General features: G+C 34.9%; 2 protein-coding genes across 4 annotated transcripts in view; both read right to left on the reverse strand.

The window, feature by feature from the left end:
• Positions 1 to 1,423: 1,423 nt before the first annotated feature.
• LOC121409091 overlaps positions 1,424 to 22,352 on the reverse strand; it is a 43,503-nt gene continuing 22,574 nt past the window's right edge. The window contains exons 7-13 of one of the 2 annotated variants that reach the window (XM_041600907.1): positions 11,155 to 11,232; positions 10,801 to 10,834; positions 9,677 to 9,763; positions 8,267 to 8,318; positions 7,406 to 7,495; positions 6,744 to 6,826; positions 1,425 to 6,033 (exon numbers count right to left, since the gene is read on the reverse strand). In XM_041600907.1, the coding sequence (XP_041456841.1) occupies positions 5,662 to 6,033; positions 6,744 to 6,826; positions 7,406 to 7,495; positions 8,267 to 8,318; positions 9,677 to 9,763; positions 10,801 to 10,834; positions 11,155 to 11,232 (796 nt within the window). In that variant the 3' untranslated portion in view covers positions 1,425 to 5,661. Of the gene's footprint in view, positions 6,034 to 6,743; positions 6,827 to 7,405; positions 7,496 to 8,266; positions 8,319 to 9,676; positions 9,764 to 10,800; positions 10,835 to 11,154; positions 11,233 to 22,352 lie in introns of both variants that reach the window. The other variant, XM_041600908.1, reaches the window with a different exon arrangement.
• LOC121409089 (protein dispatched homolog 1-like) lies at positions 13,359 to 21,885 on the reverse strand. Of its 2 annotated transcripts, XR_005969115.1 has the most exons (5): positions 21,650 to 21,885; positions 20,484 to 20,607; positions 19,543 to 19,744; positions 15,809 to 18,511; positions 13,359 to 14,897 (listed from the first exon to the last, which is right to left on the reverse strand). XR_005969115.1 is itself a non-coding variant. In XM_041600902.1 (4 exons), the coding sequence occupies exons 1-4, from the start codon at positions 21,739 to 21,741 to the stop codon at positions 15,954 to 15,956; spliced, it is 2,976 nt and encodes a 991-aa protein (XP_041456836.1). In that variant the 5' UTR covers positions 21,742 to 21,885; the 3' UTR covers positions 13,359 to 15,953. The 2 variants fall into 2 exon arrangements, 1 of the variants encoding a protein (XP_041456836.1); XM_041600902.1 differs by having other exon boundaries at positions 13,359 to 18,511.

Genomic DNA, 22,352 nt, shown 5'->3' on the forward strand with positions numbered 1-22,352 from the left:
GAACGCGAAGACAGAGCCGAATTATTTCAATATTTAGACCTGACAAGGGAAATATGCACTTTATTAACAGCTAGCCAGAATAATATGAGCACGAAGCACATCTGAAATAATTATTGTAAGTTGACTTGAAACAGGACATTTTAAGCGCCATGTAATCGTAATGAACAAGGTATCTCAATAAACTGCCCCGGTTCCGCCGGCCATGCCCAGGCTGCTTTAATTATGGTTCGTTAATCTAAATCATGAATATCGGTTAGCAATAGTTGATTAAATATAAACATTTTTTGTCCATATTTTTAGTCAGATCGGCAATACAGTAATTTGCGATGAATTTTTATAGTTCAGTAGAACTTTACTGCAAGCATAAAGTAGGGTACAATACTACTTTATGACTAAATACATTCAAACTAATTACAATGACAGTCAGCGGTGCATGCAGTATGTCCAAAAATTCTAGATGGCTTCCAAAAATGGTGGTCTAAAATGGCTGTTGTTACAAATGGACATAGTTTGTTTAAAATCCACCTGGAATATATGGTTTAGGTGTCTACACTGTAGCTTCAAGGGTCAAATTATAATTTGGGACTGGTTACAATGATATGCAGTCTTCTATTTTGCCTGAAATCCAAGATGGTTTCGAAATGGCCTCTGAAATGACTTCCATCATTTAAAAATGGTCATAGTTCATATAATATCCACCTGTGGGAAATCATATGGGTGTATACATTATGCGGGTTGGAAGGGTCAAATAATACATTGGGAACAAGTTATCTTATGGTTTCATGAGTAGGTAACAATAGCCTTTTTAATGCATTTTTAAAGCGTGATAAATTTGTGATGCTTATTATGATGAAAATGTAACTTAAAATCATCTGAATATACATCATGAACTTCAACTTCGGATGCATCCGTACGCAAATACATAAAAGCACCTATTTTTACGGTAGGCTATTGACCAATGTTTAAATGCTTTAAACGTACCGTCAACATGAATTCCATGTAATAGATATCTCAATTGCCTTTTTAATACACATTCCTATTTTCGTCATCATGTATGCTTTCGTCTGATACCAAACCGTTGTCGTGTTTTTCTGTATTTGTGTTTAGTTACTGGACGTAGCCAAAATAACCTTATATAATAGACCTTGAATTTGACCCTGTGTGACCGCAAGATCCTTTGTTTATAATCACGTTTAAATGAAAAAACTTTGGCTTGATGTTAAAATGTATGTGTACAAACGAATTGCATTTCTCTATTTAATGATCAGCTTGAAAAGTGGCTTAAAGCATTAATAAAAAAAGTGCTCAAGGGTGCCAAAGTGGCAACAAACTAATTTCGAATCAGTATTCTCATTTCAAGCAGAAAATAAACTAATAAATGAAAAAAATGCATTTGTACCGTACTTTACGCTTATGATGAAATGTTGATAATTTCTACTGGACTGTATAGTCGCAATGTTAATTGTATGGAAATCTACATAAGCTTATGGCTACATGAATTGGTAGTAACCCCTTTTATTCGTCATTTGCAGTATAACCTTGCACTCAGATTTGTTTCCTATTATTCCACTGAAGCAATATAAACTACAATGGAGTTGAAGTAAACTTAATGAGCTCAGACACAATAACTACTTCGCCTACGTGACACTCGTTAAACCTCATTTTTCTGACCTTATCCTGAAGGCTTCGGGGTTTCACACAATACTGATATTTCGACCTTTTCGCACTCTCTGCAATGCAACGTTCGTTTGAAAACGCAAGTTAAAACTTAACGGAGAGCCTAGAGGCTTTTGTTGAAAGTTGGTGGACCAGGATAGCTTCGGAATCTCGTGACTCTGGAGTGCGACATATTTCATGCATGTGCAATCGTTGTTCAGCGGCAAATCTTCGGATGATCTGCTGTCCCAGCCCACCAACTCTGGACAAACTGCCTCTCAGTTCTCGAAATTTTAATTGTATTTTCAAAGGAATTGATGGTTATAGATAGTTTCCTCGTAGTAAAAGCGAAAACTCCGTAATAAAGACCATATAAAAACTATACTAGTGCCTAAGAATTCAAATGAATTTCATTTATTCTTATTTTATTTCATCTTTCTCGGATGGGAATATGATATCTTGGTGTTGTTTGATCATTCTGCATTATTAGCTCCATTCAAATTCCAGTGTTATATGCATAGATTATAAATAGAGAACAAATATCTCATTAAAAAAATACATACTCTCCAATTTCTAAACAAAGAACAAAATAACAACAACAACAATTTTTTTTCAGGAGTAATGTAGCTGAAACGTTCCATTAAGGAATTTAAGTTTACGCCTAAAATGGGATTCGGTGTTATACCACCGAGAGGGTGGATTGTGAGTGTTGGGTGGGGCTATAAGGACCTTCTTTCTCTGACATTGATAATGATTTTTGTTAGGTGTGCCAGTAGAAACTTGAAATTAATAGAAAAAAATTACAATACATTTCTATCAATATTTTCCAAACAATTCAAGATGCCATTATGAGTGTGATATTTAATGATAAGCGTGATAAGTGTGATCCTATCAGTCTACTTATCGGGGTCGTGTGATGATGATGATGTGATGATGGGTTCTTGTGTAGAGCCTGTCCGTATCCACCTCAGCTGGGCGCTAATGGCGCTTGCTCAAAGGAAATATCTCACAAATTGAATGTCTTTAAACAGTGCGTAGATCTAGAATCATCATTCATATCAAGTACTGCCCTAGTAATGCTACAATTGAGTTATTCTTGCGAGTGGTCTAGTGATTAGAGCATTGGACTCATAACCGTAAGGTTGGGAGTTCGAATCCCCGCTCTGCCATTGATAAAAAGACACGAGAGTAATTTCTGTCGTCTATAATGATCAGCCACTCTGACTGATTAACTTGGATGTAAAATGTTTCAGAGCAATCAGACGTAATTGGTTATGTACCAACTTGGCATTATACCTGCAAAAAGCTGTCCTGCCGAGTTCTATACGGGAATTATAATAACAGAAACAGAATAAATATTGTTTGTATAAAACCAATACACCCGCAGATTTGAGTTACCATTTTTGTCATTGTACTCGTCTTATGATATTCCTCTATATGTCCTATGAGTAATGATTATTCATAATTTCAGTTTAGATATTACGTGTTCATAGATGACAAATCTGAAATTATGTCCCCCAGCATTCACCATGTAACAAGATTCCATACTTTCAGTTTTATTGTAAAGGAAGAACTACTCCAAAGAAAATCATTGATTCAAAACCTGCAGTAAACTGACTAAAGGTTCAAAAGATATTTAAATTTCCCCTTCTTCATGAAAGTAGCGGTGAATGCCCTCACCACCATTGCAGAAATTGAAGCATTCGAGCTTTCGTTTTAGATTTAGTGTATATAACTGCAGAGAAGATTATTAAATTCTAAAGTCCTGGCTGTAAATTTTATTTGAAACACATTGATATAAATAATTCAATGGTCTCATGAAAATTGTCAGAAATCGATTTAAAACATCAGGTTTTGATGACACAAATGGGATACCGGCGGCATAATCATTGATATCATGATAAACATAAATTATTCAACGAATAATTAAATCAGATAATTATTTAACCTTATTTTCGTACAATACATCTTGTATTACGTCAAACCTCACAATAATATCCCCGGCGTACTTAATTATATTCCGACATTTCTCTCTTTTAGATAGTCTGTTCTCAATCACAGCCATGACAGAAGTTGTCGAATGCAAAGAAGAAATTTTATCATGTTCACAATTTCTCATCTAGAATGTAATGTAGGATTCTTAGCTGATATTCAAATTCATGCAATAAGTCAGTAAGGAATGCAGGCCATTATCTTCATTTGTTTCCTACTCCAGCACTCTGATTCACCCACATAAACACACAACCAACACGACATGTGCACACATACACTCAGGAGCGTGCATACATACATGTATGAATACATGTACATAATACATCCACACCCACGCCTTCATGAACACCCACACCATATTTGTTTAAGTTAAATGATATTTTATTTCTTTTATTTCAGATCATGAAAATTATCAATGAGAATATTTTCTAATCATACATGGATGCTGTTTTTTCTATAAAAATACACAGAACAATAATACAATAATCAGTATTATGTTTCTCCTTTATACATGCAAGAAAGTTTTTAAAGAGAATATACAAACACACAAACCCACACCCACGCACAATCTTTCGCTTCCCCTCCCCCCCTCTCTCTCCATCGCTATAAGATAACGTCCCTATACACTCACTATTCACTGCCTTCAAATGAGAGAAGTCATCTAATGCATAAACCTTAATCGAACTACATGTATGTCAGAATTGATGAAGCTTGGTAATATTTCATGTTTTTTCTGCGCTCTTAATTAAAAAAATAAAATAGAAGACCTGTTAATAGCCTGAATTCCTAATAACGATGAATACGTGGATACCGGATCAAAGGCTTTCATGAGTTTCCCCAACAGTGTAAAAATACAGTACAAGTTAACCAATTAAATGAACAAGAAAACCCATAGGGATAGGAATAAATTTGAGTTTCTTTGATAATAATCTTTTAAAGAAAGTAATTTCCTTAACGCAGGTAAATAATGGTGTAAATCTCAAAAGCTGCTTGCATCGGATATACAGATCGACAGGGTTGCTTTATACATGTCAGAGTCATGATAGTATCCAATTTTCAAATTTCTGAACGAATGAATAAAACATAAAATCACCGCCGTTAAATTTGTCTGCATGTCATAATTCATATTTTGTTCATAACATTGAAACTTCTACCACGAGAGGTTTATTTTCAAGTTGCAAAACTCAGTGATTTTGAAGATAGTAATTCCTATATAAAACCAAATAGATTGTTGAATATATGAACATGCGTACTGATTATGATAATTTTAAAGAATTTACTTGAACGCACCTCAGGGAGAATATCACAGATTTTAAGAATAATAACTTTATGGAGCATCAACAAAAAAAAGGGAGGGGGGGGGGGCAAAACCTGAATGAAAAGTAGTATTTCAAAAGATGAACATTATTTTCTTTTCATATGATTTGATAGCTTGATCATATTTTTATGGAGGAAAATAACGCGTATGATTTTTTATTTTTTAAATTTAAATTTATTTTATGGTTTGTTGAATAATAAAAGCCAATTTATAGAGCGCTTTTCCCAGAATGGATCAAAGCGCGTTACAGCATATTGGCATGGTCTATACAGTACAAGACAAAAAATCATTTAATTTCCAATACTGACATTTTCTTGACAGACTTGGACAAATTAACGTTGTTTGGTAGTCTATTTTCTGGTACTTGTCATAACAAATTCTGTAATCATGTTCACTAGGCCGTAATTGACCCATTATATATATACAATGTATATATATTTTTTTTTCTGACGCCATAGTGGTTGCGTGTGCAAGGTTTCCAATCACCATAGTTATGTTGCTAACCGTTTACTTGCAACAAACACCATTGATTTGAACAGTTGTTCATGCACCAGTTTCACGACATGACACTATTGAATAGTTTGTCAAATGGATTTTCCTGAAGTCATTCATTGCTATTTAGTGATTCATTCACTCCTGAGAAGCAGCCAGTCCTTTTACACCTTAAAACACACCATTCACGGATGTTTCATTGTTCAAAACGTGTCAGGATTTTCAACACCTTCGCCTTCCTTTTGTTCGTTATCTTTGGTTTTCAACAAGCCCAGAAAACTTGGACTTCTTTGTGATTTCTTAACTCCAACAGTTGACAAGGCTGTGTTAGGAGGGGACGACACCCTGCCGACATTCGCGTTTGTGTCCTCGACCTGACTGCCTTCGCTTACACTTGGTGAGGGCGTCCTAACTCTGGGCCATCTTGATCGCTGACTGCCGGTGCCGTAGAAACGGTATATCCGGGAACCGAAGGGTCTCCTCTCTCTCAAAATTTGAGACCGGGTATTTTGGAAGTAGATAGTGTAGAAGTAAATAACCGCAAGAATAAGACCGTAGCAGGGAGCTGTCACAGCCTTTAAAATGTAAGAATATAACGGAGAGAGAGAGAGAGAGATAGAGAGAAGGGCGATTTTACAGTGAATGGATGCATTTTGTGACGAGAGAAAATATGATAACAGATTTGAGTTATCTTAAAGTGTACAGTGTACCTTTACTTTATTTACTTTGGAACTGGAGTATAATCTCTAGATCAATATTTCTAATAATAAATAAATATTTTGGGGAATAATCAACGAAATTCTTGCATTTCCCAGTCTTACTTTATATAGATAAAATTTAATACGCACATAATTGTGTAAGATTTTCTTTCTTTTTATCGCAAGTAACTGTATGCATTTGTTATTGAAAATATCAACATAATTCACGCACTTTGCAGAAAGTAAAGAAATAATTTGATTCATTTTGAGTTCTTTATAACATTCCAAATTTTTCAAATACTGTAATAATTGGAATAAGTGTTTCAACACTAAAACTTAACAATAGATAATCCGAGCAAAGTACGCTGCAATTAATGAATGCGTCATCATAAGTTTTTTCATATAAAGTGATAGAACGTGAGAAATAAATTGTCATGGCATATTGTATGTTATCTGTCAATCTGCAATGAGTAAACTACACAGAAGTAAATTTCTATAATTACATTTGCCCATCCCCTTACTGCTTAGACTGGTTTGCTCAATATTATGCAAAAATTATATCCGACTAAAGTTTCTTGAATGCTTACCCATACATAGAATAGTGGAGCACAGTTTTCTATTACTACGTTCCAAAGATCAACGACCAGAACTAGTATACTGATAAGAAAAGCTGAAACACATGATTTTTATATTAGTTAAAGCCTTCCTGTCGAGTAGGTAAAGGTTTAATAATGAGAATTAGAGTGAACTATTATTATAATTTCAAAATCTTTCAAAAGAATTCTGGTTTCTGCATTGCATTCTTCTTGTGAATCCAAATATTATTGTTCATAAGAAAAGATATAGCCTAATTTGTTGGTAACGTAATTACTATTGTTGTCTTTTAATGACCGTTAAACACTTATAGATGTTGTTATCTTGTATTAAAAAGCTTTATATGACTAACAAGACCAAGCCAGAGCTTTTAAGGAAGATTAATGTCTCCCATGTATGTACCCTATTTAAATATACAATATGAATAGAATTTGAGTGGACGAATTGATGCTTGCAATCAAACAATAATGCCGAAGCATCGCAATACTACTTCAAATGACGACGACTACTACTACAACCACAACTACTACTACTATAATAAGAAAAAAAGAAGAAAAAGAAGAAGAACAGGAAGAACAAGAAGGGAAAAAAGAATTAAAGAAAAAAACAGAAGAAGAAACGACTAAAGAAGAAGAAAATGGAGATGAACAATAACCTGGTGTCCAACAGTAAATGAAACTGAGTATATGTAATGACATCCTCGTACGGAGCCATCTGATTTCTCTTTGATCATGTACTTCAATATCTGAATATAAAGAGAGTTTGTTATCAATCATGGGTTAGAATCAATATCTGTTTGTTTTGTGGCTCCAGGAGCTTGAAGAGGAAAATCTACATGGCTCAAGACACGAATGACATGTCTCATTAGCTTGTGTAAATTTCTGGTACACAACATTTTTAGTTGGGGTGTAATATCACTGATCTGTACCAGTTTGTAAGACCTAGATATGCTTGTCGACTAACGTATTGATTGCGTCTCTTTCCCCTTGCGCCCACATACAGGAAATAATTTCACACATTGCCTGAATGGATTCTCATTCATTTGATAATTTGTTTGTGCCACTTGGTATTAACAAAAGTTATATTTCCTTTTCAAGTTTAGCAAGTTAGCAAAGTGTACGATCAAAATATTCACATATCCTTTTAGAGAATACTTAAATGAAATAACCCTCACGTATTCGGTCAGGTTTTAGGGTAACCTTTAACGTCTTTGCCTTCGGCAAAAACTGTAAAAAAAAATGCAAGAGTCTGTTTTGCAATGCTTTACAAAATGTTCATTGCAGAAATACTAAATATACAATTATGTCATTAGATTTGGTATGAGATACAGCATCGACTGAGATAAATATATCGTGTTTTTTTTATTTGCTCATCCTTCACCCTACTTTTTAAGTTATCAAAATCATTCTTTATATCTAAGTCTTGTTTCACCATTGTTTAATTTTCTCCATTATTTTGTTTTTCAAAATCATACATTATATGAATATACGAAATAAGAAGAAAATAATGTACTTACTTTCATTCTTTAATAACTTTGTACATATTCTTTGCGATAAAGAAAAGAAAATCTGAGGAATAAAGAAAAGAATGAAAATTTTTAAATCAGAATTGAACTTGGTTTTATCGGAGGCAATATAGGCATACGGATATCCACCGGTGGATCTATTTGAGAGGCACAATTAAAATTTGTAACGTATAAATGGTGTTAAAACAGAAGTGGATCTCCCCTTTGAAAGTAAAGACTTTTTTCCGTGCTTGTCATTTTTTTCGTGGACGAAATCCTCTTAATTTTCGGTTAAATTTTTTTTCTTGTCAAAGTTTTCCTCCGGAAAATGTGTCCCCCTTTCGAAAGATCCTGGATCCGCCCCATTATTATACAGATTTTATTTTGATGTATTTTATTTTAAGTCATTAAGCCTACTGAGGCCAGTTGGAATGTGGTTGCTCATGTATTTTTTTGCTAGTCTATTTGTGGCGTCATTATGATAAATTATTTGAAACAGTAAAACTATGAAGAAGCCATATAAAGAGTTAATCAATGTAACAAATTCGTCAAAGCAGTGAAACGTTTTGTTCAAATTTAGTTGTCTATTACATTCGTAATATTATCGTGGTAATATGACAAATTATCGATTTCAGCGAGGAAAAACAACTGCATGAAAGCGATGTAATTGATTCTGTAAAATGCAAACTCAATGCAAATATCACTTCATATCAATATCTCTGTCGACCATTGGCACATATCCTTTCTATTCCAAAGTTAATAAATACAATATACTTTCATGACTTTAAAGTATGCATGTATACAGAAATTAAAGGAGAATGAAACCATTGGAAAAAGATAGCCTGTGTGAAAACAGAAAAATAAAAGAAACAGATCAACGAAAGTTTGAGAAAAATCGGACAAATAATGATAAAGTTATGAGCATTTGAATATTGTGATCACTAATGCTATGGAGATAGCAAATTGGCAATGCGACAAAGATGTGTGATGTCACTTGTGAACAACTCTCCCCATTACTTTAGTATATATTTCGCTAGAATCGCCTCTTTTATCACATCTATCCATAAATCATGTGTTTTGTTTACATTAGGGCATGTAATACACATTTTTTAAGAATACATCATGGATAAAGAGTTTATATCATCATAAGAAAAAGCAAAAAGAGACATTTTGAGGGTATTTTATAGTCCACCAAAGGGAAAGTTGTTCATCAGTGACATCACACATCCTTGTCGCATTGCCAATGTGAGGATCACTATAGCATTAGTGATTGCAATATTCAAATGCTCATAACTTTCTCACTATTTGTCTGATTTTTCTCAAACTTTCTTTATCCTTATTCTTTGATTTTTCTGTTTCTACACAAGCCTATTTGTTCCAAAGGTTTCATTCCCCTTTAAGTAAAGATTTGAAAAGACTCACCGAAATAGTCAACACAACGAAGAAGTAGGTAACAATAACTGAGATGATACCGATATTCTTTAGAAAACTACTGTCAAATAAAGTACCCTGTCAAAAGAAAATGACAAAGTAATATGTATTAATTCAATTACTCGGTTAAAAAAATGTATATAGTCTCACACATTTTAAAATGCATTTTTGGAAATAATTTCCGACTTTACTATCAACATTATACATATCATTATGATTATTCTCCTTTTCATTTTATAATCATTATGATAATTTCTATTGTCAGTGCCATCACCATCACTGTCATTTTTCTTTTTATCCTTATTATCATATTATCCATATTATCAAAAAAATCTAAATAATGATAAATATTTTACAAAAATAGATTATTGAAGCATTGGCGTCACCCAACCTTTTCCACGTCAGCTTCTCTATCTCAGTGGACCGAAACTACATAATATTGCATAATACTTACAATTATGGCAAATTTGCCAACTACACCTAGGATGTCTAATGGCATCTGTCATGGAATTCTTGATTTTGATTGGCTGATGAGCACTGTCACCATGGTAGATACATTGGATGACAATGTTACCATAATTGTAACTTTTATGCAACGGGGCCCAGTTTGGTGGGTGGAAATTGGTTTATAAACACATTGAATTCAATTAATGCTCCTAAACATTATATGAACCAGATAGATTTGTATTCTTTTCAATTATTGTTTTCATTTCAATCATTTCAATAGAGACAAGTATTTGGCTATACCTCGCGTCACTATGCTCTGATTTCTGTCGCATTTGGCATGATGAGTTTTGTGTAACGAAACGATGGTCATAGAAATTCTAAAATGATTTTTCACTAGATTATTTTCGGAAAGTCCACGTCCCATGGCTTGTTTCATCACAATCTGTTGTCGACCATTCGATAATTTTTTACGAAACATCGGGCAAAGTTCATCATACGTTTCGGGAATTAAGGGTGCCCTTTTCTCGAATGGTCGACATGGTTGGGTTTCGCGATTGCCCGACCCAACGTTACAACCCGATGTAATGACACAAGCCACGTTCCATTACACTAAACGCAGATATCGTATTAAAATAATGTAAATAATGGTAAAAAAATGTGTAATGTACCTCACTTCTTGGAGAGTAGATGACAGTGGGGCATCTGAAAATGATAAACATACTCAACTGATAAAAAAGAAAACATCAAAGGACTGAAGGGTAAATAAAAGCAATGAAAGAAATGTAATTGAATGACTATAAATTGTTGTAAACTATCATTTAATTGTTAAGGGGGACTACTAACAATGAATATAAGAGTAACAGATTTGAGTGTTTTTTTTCCTTATCATTTTTTCTGTGCCCCCAATCCTCAAATACTGGATCCGGCCATCCGACAGAAGTGAAGCAAATCTTATTTGGGTATTTTGAGACCGGTTGTCAATACAGAGGGTCAATATTTGAATAAGAACTGAACATACGTACAGATAACAGAATTGTATTTCGAAATGTTTAGCCAGCACGGCGACTGTAATGGGTACCAACAGCAGAGGTGGTAGAAACCTGGAGAATCAGAAATGAATAGTGACAGCTATTTAGCGTGTTTAATGAAAGTATATTCATACAAGTTTGATGAAAACACATGGGACTAATCTTTATAGGGATAGGGTACTCTAACGTTGTCTCTTGCTCTACAGGTAGTAGAAACCGAAAATGTGAACCACAGTTCACATCAAAGTTTGAAACAAGTTTTCACAGTTTAGTGACCACTTGAAATTTCGTCCGATTTGGAATGACATTCAGAATACATACACAGACATCAGTATATATTTCTATTAATCTCACAATGCTCGCTTGGATGAATCTAATCTGTGAAGCGCAGTGGATTAGTCTCCGGACTCTGAAACACATTCGACACATATTGCTTTCGCATCACTGCGCAGTTATGATAACTCCAAATCTAATGTATTAATGTATTCAGAGTCACATTTTCTTAGTTACCTTAGTTACGGTAGATTTGTTTCCTCCCTCACCCTTTCACTTTAAAACAAGGTCCATTTTGATGAAAGTATATGTTTCATGAAATTTGAACATAAAGCTCTTAAGCACATTCAAAGCAATCAGTTTGAGAAATAAATGCATTTGCAAAGGTCCTGTGAATGGGTGATAATTAACTACGTAAAAAATATGCATACACGAGGCCTGAGGTTCACATCAAAGTTAGATCAAAACCATCATATAATGTGTATGTATATCACAACATGCTATCTATAGCATGATAGGCGTGCCTTTAGCTTTGTTTGACCCACGGAGACCGATAAAACATATCATTTTCGGACATTAAATAGAACTTGTTAAATATACCATAATTTTCGCCCATTTTTTTTTTCTTATGAGCTTCTCGCGGCCCACCTTAGAGAGCTTCGCGGCCCACCGTTGAGAAGCGCTGTCAGACCTAAGCTAACCCCACACTGTGTGAAGTATGTAATATGAATTTGGTAGAAGAGTTCCATACTATAATGAAATGTAACAAATATACTAACTTACGTAAATATTTTTTTCGAAAGATAGATACTATGAATGTATGAATGTGATAGGGACTGCTAGGAAAACTTTATAGGTCTTGAAATTAGAAAAATATGAAAGCAAAAATTGTGATAGTTTATTTGTAGTTCATACATTCGAACTAAATTCAGGATAATTTCTGATGATAATACCTTAATTTTAATAATGATGATAATAATAATGATAAGAAATGATAAAAATAACAAAAGCTATTAACATCATCCAACCGTTCTAAAACGTTTATATATACTGTATCTGAACATGTTACATATGTTGTTTTAAAAATCGCTTGGGTTGCTCTTTCTTTTCCTTAAAACGATGTTCCTCAAATTGTATATATGTTTTGTAAGTTTTATATTGTTCAGTGTGTTTGTTTGTTCATCGCGAACAGAATATTGGCAGATGTAATAAGGTTTAATAAATTCAGTACAGATAAATCCAATTTATTTAATTCCTGAAAGGGTGATTTTATGATTTAATCTACCAAATTAACTAAAAAAAATAAAAATAAGTACACGAGTGTGTAACCACGACAAAATGCAGTCTGGAAAAATAACCCTAAGTCGAATAGCATGCTTCAATCAACGTGATAGGTCATTTCACATATCGTTCCATTATTCCCCTCTTCCCCCTTTCGTCTCTACTATTTGTCTCTATTGCATCCATAAAGATTCTAAATTTTCACAGTATTATTTGATATCTAGCAGAGAGGATGGTCGTCTTTTTACAAAGATGGCTACATCATATCAAAATTATCTACAAGATCCTTGCATCAAGTGATTTAAAAATGCGCTTCTAATAAAACCTGTAGCTTGAATTCATCATCTACATTCCCTTGAGAATGTTCACAAAGTGATGTACGACTATTATGTTGAATGGTCATAGCTCTTAAGAATTCCCTTTTTTTAATACAAACGATCAGTGGCGTATCTAAGGGAGGGGGGAGGGGGTGGCATGCCCCGGACCTCACTTTCATGGGGATGCAGAAAAAGGAAAACGTGAAATAAAATGAGGAGAACAGGCAAAGGAAGATTTGAAAATAGATTGTAAAAAAGATTTAATCAGCACTTCTGCAAAATATGCTACTTTGTCTACATGGAGAACTTGATTTTGTAAGATTTAAAAAAAAAAAAAAATTTATACATCTGCAAACTTTAAAAGTTATTCGATCTCAAAAGGTTGCTTACTACTTAATTTCGTAATTTATCGCACAACAAGACTCATTGACTATCAAAAATAAATGAATGGATAAAACTAAAGACTACCAGACAGGAGAATTTCACATCTAATGAAGACAGACAAATCAAATCATGCGAAATATATCACTTATATCCCTATGACATTCCTAGCAATCATCGCACCTGCATATTGCAATTGAATATTTACACTACGATATTTTAAGGTAATTATTTCATGTTGTGCAAGAGGTCTTCTGCTCGAAACTAAGATTTTTTTTATACGTTAACATGTTTGACATAGAAAGTAAGAGAGTAATGATGCGCACAGCTTACACGCACTTCGTTCAAACCCAATATTCATTATGGTCATCGATTTATTCATTCATCCGCAAAAAGTGCCATATACAAATGAAGATAGATCTTGGAAAAGACCGAAAATCCAGTCATGGTCTAACTGCTGTAAATCTACTTTCTCTAAAAAGCATATTATGTAAATTCCATTTCACACATTTTCTGTTTCTTCAGTCACCCACACAGTTCTTCTGACATTTTCATATACATATATGCAAGATAAGAGGCAGTGAGGTGAAAAATGCTATGAAAAAATACAGAAGTCAGTATTTTATGATTGTTATATCAGGACACATGATTGGATTAAGGGCATTTGCATATCTCCTTTCTGATCATAAATATTACGATGATAGATTAGCGTATACGTAAGTATGGCTGATGTATGTATATTTAGTATGAAATGAACAGTATTCATTTATAACAAGCATGACAAACCTTACAGTAAAAAATATATAGAAACATTCGATTTATTCCATATTTGATTTCTGTAAGAGACTGTTCATCAAACCACAGTACATAGGTTACAACAATGCCAATTTCACATATTCAGGGAGAAATCAAACTTGATTACAAACATATTACTGAGGAGAAAATAAAAGATATTTCATATTTCATGGTATAATACATTACAAAAGAAACAGTGAGTGGGTTGACGTCATCTATCACTTCACCGACCATGATATGCATGATCGAAATCGAAATTTATGTATTTTGTATGAAGCAGCTGCTCGTTCATGACATCACAAATCCAAAACTCAAAGTTTTAATAATGGATTTTCCTCAAACCTTCACCATTATTCTTTATTATCTTTTCTGTTATTTTTACAGCAAACTTTTCTTCAAGATGAACTTCACATTTAAGGTCATGAATGATTATACTTCTAGGGTATCAGTATGAGTGATGCAATGTCTAATTCCAGATTCAAAGAAAATATCAATACAATTGACATAATCATCTCTCCTGAGTTAATTCCGCGTACAAAGGGTTAAAGGCGAAAATTCAAAGAATATTTAGTTATTAATGTTAATTAACTATTTTCTGCACATACATCATAATAACATACATGTATAACCAGTTTCAAATGTTACACCCATTGTCTTCGTTCTCTACATTTTGATTAAAAAAGTATTTACCTTTTTTCAAACATGAATGTATTTTGCAATTGAGCTCAATTTAAAAAATGGTATAACTTTCTGATTTGTCATCCAATTTTGACAAAATTTTCGGAATGAATCTTGTTTTATTTTTTTTAACAATTAATCTTTTGTTGGGGTGGAATTTTTCTTTAACCCATGATACGCTAATCAAAGGGGAAGTTGACCCTGATATTTTTTGTGTGTAAAAACAACAGAAAAAATATTAAAAATTATTTCCGGAGGTTCGAGAAAAATCCATCAATCAATAAAAAGTTATTAGAATTAATGTTTGATTTGTGACGTCATATGCGAACAGCTTTCCTGCATATCGTACGGGAAAAAAATAAACGAAATGTCATTTTCTCAGAAATTTATTTTCACTGTAGGGGCCAACCTTTAATAGACAAATCATTTCACACCCATCCCTAAAAAAGAAAACAGAAATAAGTCATCACAAACCTTTAAGAAATCGAAATTTATGTATTTTGTATGAAGCAGCTGCTCGTTCATGACATCACAAATCGAAAACTCAAAGTTTTAATAATGGATTTTCCTCAAACCTTCACCATTATTCTTTATTATCTTTTCTGTTATTTTTACAACAAACTTTTCTTCAAGATGAACTTCACATTTAAGGTCATGAATGATTATACTTCTAGGGTATCAGTATGAGTGATGCAATGTCTAATTCCAGATTCAAAGAAAATATCAATACAATTGACATAATCATCTCTCCTGAGTTAATTCCGCGTACAAAGGGTTAAAGGCGAAAATTCAAAGAATATTTAGTTATTAATGTTAATTAACTATTTTCTGCACATACATCATAATAACATACATGTATAACCAGTTTCAAATGTTACACCCATTGTCTTCGTTCTCTACATTTTGATTAAAAAAGTATTTACCTTTTTTCAAACATCGAAATCATTTAAAAAGCTCGAATGATATTATTTTGTTACTTCTCATGATACAAAAATATTTTTTCCTCTCATCTTTTCAAGGCTGCTGCAACATTACAAAAATATATATTTGACTATCATTATTTTCAAGTTAGTACTGTTGGTTGTTTTCACGTGATTTTCGACAGCAACAACGGATTAGACAGCAAGTTCCCTGGGGTCCTGCTACGTAACATAATGGTATGAAGAAAAGGGTCCCAAATGCCCAGCTTACGGCGATGACAACTTCTAGAGCGATACCAAGTTGATAGAATATCAAGACATCCGCTGGTAATATAAGTGCTCCTACTAAGAAACTGGACAAGGCTGCCATGGTGTTCGCAGAAGATAGATTTGATAAAGAGTATTGGGCACGGTTCTTCCTGTCGTTGTGTGGTGCCAGGCGGTAGGCAACCCCGTAATGAATGGTGAAATCGGTAGCAAGGCCAACTGTTAGGATAATCAACACTGACTCAAACACACTAAGATCCCACCCAATCAAGACAAAAATTGCCACCGATGTGATAACAGCACCACCGATTGACAGTGTAGCGTAAAATGCAATTAGGACATTTTTGTTGGTGATGAGCAATACTGCCATTGCAATGATCAATGATAAACCAATTGCAAGAGGCGTATCTTGTAACAGGTTAATGATGAGATCAACATAATATGGTTGCGCAAGACTATGTGTTCCAAACCAGCCACCTTGTAAACCACCAGGAGCCGTTTTAACCTTTTCGTCTACCCAAGCAAGAGCTGTATCGAAGTAGTCCTTCACAGGATCGAACTCCAGTTGCGACAAAGTTGTGCTCTGGAACTGCACAAAAAATGCCTTGATGTTGTTTTCTGAGTCGAATCGGAGACCAGGAAGAGCTGCAGGACAGCCACCACCTATTGATTCGCAGACGAACGCTGCGTATTTTGGAGCGCACAATTTCAGTAAGTCCGCCGAATATGGAAAAGAAGTCTGACCACAGCAGGGTGAGAAGTCAGTTCCAATACTTGATGGTAGACATGGCGTTTCCATAAAAACCTTCATCTTCTCAATAAAACAGTCTTCATAGACAACAGATGGTGGGCTATAAAAACTTTGCTGTCGAACCTCCGAGCAGAAATTAAGTAACCAGACTTGGGATTCTGGGTCATCAAGACTAAATGATTTATCAAGTTGAACGTAACCGCGTTTTGTAGGATCAAAAGGATCTCCATTGTCAATCGGAACAGTGCCCCAGACGACAATGAACTGTAAAGGCGCCAATTTAGCTCTCTCGATATCGAATGTTGATCTAAACAACTGGTCATACCTCTCAAGTGGGTGCTTCAATGTGAAGATTTGGAATTCTGTGTTTGAAGTCGGTGCTCTGAGCTGGGGCCACCAGAATACAACAAGGAGTGCTCCAATTGAAATACAAGTGAACATAAGAATCCAAAGACAACGAAGTTTGAATGCAAGCGCCGGGAGGTATACTTCAAAGATACGACGAAAGAATGCCCGCAGTTTATGCCAAATGTTCCTCATTTTATGGAAACTTGTTTCCTTACTGGTCGATGATGCCTGGAAAAGCAGCCTTAGATGTCTATCATAGATGATGACAGCAGCTGGAGACCAAGTCAATGTAAACAAAAAATTGCACAACACCACAGTCCCTGCATAAATGCCATAGAGGCGAATATTTGTTACGGAGCTGGTAACATTGACAAATAAAGCAGATGCTGTGGTAAAACTTGTGACAAACATGGTAGGAAAAGCATGCTTCATGGTTTCGTCTAAAATGAACTCTTGTTTAGCATCCGGATGCTTTCTCCTTAAATTTTCAAATATGTCGTAGAAAATGAATGCATCATCTGCTCCAACCCCTAATATTAAAATAATAGCAAGCATGTTCCCAAATGCAAAGAAAGTAAGGCGGAATACGACAAAGTATAAAAAGTATGCCAATAACACAGAAAATATTATTTCAAAGATCACCATAATGGCAATAAAAAATGATCTTAAATACAACCACATTATCAGGAGTACGACCGCAACACCTATCGCGGCGTATATTAGATCCTGCTTTAGTGGTTCTGATATGAGGAAAAATTTAGTGACTCTGTTGGTGCCTATTGCCTCAATCTTAGTAATACCATTGTCCACGTAGCGTCTGTTTGCTGCGTCGTTATAAAGCATCCGCGGTCCAGTACTAAACGAGGAGTTTAACGAAACAATTTGTAAGGAATTGGTTAGTGAAAGGTCTCCCGTCTCAGCAACCTGGCATGAAAAGTCACTGGGTGAGTTTGCAAACAGCATGACGTAAATGGCGTTGAAAGTTGTGCAGTTCAATGGCACCTCTGGGCAGTCAGCACCCGATCCACAATCGGCGGACAAAGCTCCAGATGTATAATATGGTGCACACTCCGATAGCAGTGCTCTGGCAAATGTAACGTCATTAGCTTTCAATTCGTGACAAGAGGACCTCCCGGCGAGGGCGCCTATGTAGTTTGGGATGGACCAAGATGGACAGCATTGGTTCGAAGAATCAGATAACTTGGTGCATACCGTCTCATAAGTAGAGCTGTTACGCACAAAGATGTCATCTTGTTGGCACATAGATAGTAGTGTTTCAAGTGTTAAGAGTTCCACTGCCGAAGACGAGGGGGCGTATACAGCCCTAAAGCTACTCCCACCTGCAACAATAGATGATTGATAAGAGTTTAAACACATGTCCTTTTAATGAATGTTGTATCATACATTGCTTATTGCTACAATTACATGTAGAAATTATTGACGAACGTTCCCAGTATATACTAAGATCTATACTGTATCAGTTGCAATTTAGTAAAATAGGTCGATGAGATCAAGAGAATCAGTAGCGAAATGAGTAAAAAAAATTTAGGTTTTAGACATGATGGATGATAAAAAAAGTTCTCAGCAGACGAGAGTGAGCGAAGCGAGCGACCAAATTTTCTTAACTTGTTTGAAATACAAAAATCTAACTTTTTAACAGATTATGACAACATATTCAGAATATAGTATAATAGATCACTCTTTTCCTTTTCGTTTTATTTATTTTTCCCCATAATGGGGGGGGGGGGGGGTGGGGGTGGGGTGGAGTGGCGGCTACAAGCCCCACAACTATACGCCAGTTGACAGTTTGACACAGACATGGCAATGCCATCAAAAACAAGGTAGAGGAAATTCACACTGACGATGAGTTGGTATCAATACAAATTTAAATCTTAGAAACAAATTGGTGAAGGATCGAAGAAAATCTGTCAAATGATAACAGACTTATTAATGTTTCAACTTTTATTTCATTATGGCCTCATAGACAAACAGCTTCATCATACGTCGCGCGATATCATTTAACAAAATAAAAATTAAAAAATTAATTACATTTTATGTTCGTGTAGCCGATATATCATCAGACACATCATTTCATATAAGAAATATTTTTTATTCATTACATTCTATTAAAATGGAATTTGTGGAATCTATGTCATAAGTTATTCGACTCTACAGGTCAAAAACTTTGAAACTTCATAACTTTCTTATTCTTTGACAGATTTTATCACACCATCTCCAATATTTTTCTTCATTTTCTTTACTTTCGTTTTCGAAATGGATTTGAATTGATGTAATAACTTTATAATTATTTCCATCGTAAAGTGATTGACAATTGTACATCATTAACCATACGAATCCGTTAACTACTTACTTGGATTTCCACAAATAGGTATCGAAGGAGTCCCGGCAGTATATATTGTTGAGTTCGTGGTAGAATCCAAGTCACTGGCGGTAGACATGCTAGAACTACCCAAGGAAAGGTTTGGATTTGGAGAAATAACGTCAGATCCAAGAAGGATGTTTTCTAGAGGAACTATGTGGTCATGAATTGGAGTCCCTCGAGCTTCAATACCCTGTCGAATCATGTGACAATGAAAACATTTAAACATTCTAATTAAAACATATAAATATCTATAGTATGGCATTTGAATCATATTGAATAATAAAATCTGAAAGCTTTTTCCAGCGAAAAAATGTCTCAACTAATGTCTCTTGTTATTTTTTAATTCTCTAATTTAAGGAATGTTGGGTAGGCCATGTAAAAGAGTATATATGATCATTTTCTTCATGATAAAATTTCGTTAATATGTTGCTTTGGGCGATTTTGTTTTTATTTCTGCTAATCCATGAAATCACGCAACATCCGGATAACAACGAGAACTTAGTATAGTTTAGTCGAAGAACTCACCTAATCTGCACTCTTAGAATAGATTTGGAGATCAGGTGCTAATATCCAAAACCCTTTGGAAGTGCAAAGAATATATATATATATATATATATATATATATATATATATATATATATATATATATATATATATATATATATATATATATGTGTGTGTGTGTGTGTGTGTGTGTGTGTGTGTGTGTGTGTGAGGGAGGGTGTGAGGGCGTGTGTGAATATGTGGGTGTGGGAGGTATGTGTATTGTGGGTGTGTGAGGGAAGGTGTTGGTATATAAAAACTTGCGGTATTAACAGAAAATTGTGGTCCTAAAGTTAATTGGTTGAATATTTTGCATGCAATACACCCTTCCCACGTACCCACACGAACGCATACTCGTACACTTAAATGTATAAGCCTATACTTACACTTGATGCATCGTCAAATGTTGGTGGTCCGTGGATGTAAACAGTAAGGAAGGTTAGAAGCGCCATCATTATGATTTGTAAGAAAATCATAATAAATGGAAACCTCGTGAAGAGTCGAGCATGTCTGCAACACGAATGAATAACGAACGTTATGTCATGAATATACGTCATCAATATCATTGCCAGAACGATATTTTACTTCATGTCATGTACTGACCAACGTTTTCGAAATGGATTTGAATTGATGTCAAATCATCATTTCCATCGTAAAGTTCTGGCCGGACAGTTATTAACCAAACTAATCTGTAGACTACTTAAATTTCCACGTTTTGGTAAATTGAACACCTTAAATGTGGCGTACTATGTAACGACATATATGGGTAACTACACAAGTTGATAATTTACCAAAATGTGCCGCAACAGTATAGTCCCTGCGGTATAAAACATTGTTGAGTTCGGTGTAAAACCGGACTGGATGTAGACATGGTAGAACTATACCCAATGTCAAAATCAAAGAAAGGTTTGGATTTGGAGAAAGCATCAGATCTAAGTCCAATATTTTCTAGAGGAATTTTATGGTCATGGATTGAAGTCACACGAGCTTCAATACACTGTCACATCTTGATAAAAAAGGACTTCGATGCCAAATGGATTTGATGAAGATTATTATTGTGATGTTGATGACGATAATGATGATGTGGGTAATGATGGCGATGGAGGTATATGCTTGTGATTGTTTTCTAGTTTTGCCATATGATATATTATGATATATCATTTTGAATCTACAATGGTGTTTGGCCACGCATTAACATTACCAATTTTTTGTGTGGTACTTTATCCTGAAAGTTTTTTATGTCTAAGAGATACTCTTGACATGTACACTACATTATCTACATGCTTTTAGAAATCGGCCCTTCGTATTGTTATCCAAGATTAGGGGAGGTGGTGTTTGCTTATTAAGGAGTAATAGCTTTTCATAAGTACAGAAAGTCATGTAATACACGATAAGGAGTTTGAAACGTCTACTCATACTGCATAGAAACGGTGTTAACACAGAGCCTCTATAAACAGTAGCCCCTAGTCACAAATCTCTCTGATTCTGTGCTGCCGGTACTGGTTATTGAAACCCAAGTTTTTACAGAATACTGTAAATGGTATAGACTTACATTGACCCAGATCTATAACTGTTTCGGTCACTCCTGGTTTCCATTGACATCTGTTCTGTTCTATTGGGCATGGTGTTTATTTCCGTTGCCATGACTATCACTTTACCCAGTACCAGGTGACTTAATGAATTCTTCACACGACGAATACAAGCGTTGAACGGTTCTGAGTTCAATTCTGAAGTGAATTCTAGTTGATTAGTGTTGTGGGAAACGGTGGAGGGACGGTGGACCAATTAATTCGTTGATGCCAAAATAGGATCCAAACAATATTCTATCATGCATCAATAGGCCTCGCGCGCACGGGTCCGTAAGAAAAGGTTTCTGCCTTGAAAGGAGCTCCATTATCATGGTTAATGCGCTGATCACAAACAATACCACTGCGAATAACATGGATACTTATACCAGGAAAATGGGAACCTCCCACTTTTCTGCTTATACATTAGCCATCAGTAACAAGGCAGTATTGCTCCGAATCTCTAACGGAGAGCCAGAGGCTTTTGTTGAAAGTTGGTGGACCAGGATAGCTTCGGAATCTCGAGATTCTGGAGTGCGACATATTTCATGCATGTGCAATTGTTGTTCAGCGGCAAATCTTCGGATGATCTGCTGTCCCAGCCCCACCAACTCTGGACAAACTGCCTCTCAGTTCTCGAAATTTTAATTGCAATTTCAAAGGAATTGATGGTTGTAGATAGTTTCCTAG

This window comes from Lytechinus variegatus, chromosome 2 (genome assembly GCF_018143015.1).
Source record: "Lytechinus variegatus isolate NC3 chromosome 2, Lvar_3.0, whole genome shotgun sequence".
Taxonomy (NCBI): Eukaryota; Metazoa; Echinodermata; class Echinoidea; order Temnopleuroida; family Toxopneustidae; genus Lytechinus; species Lytechinus variegatus.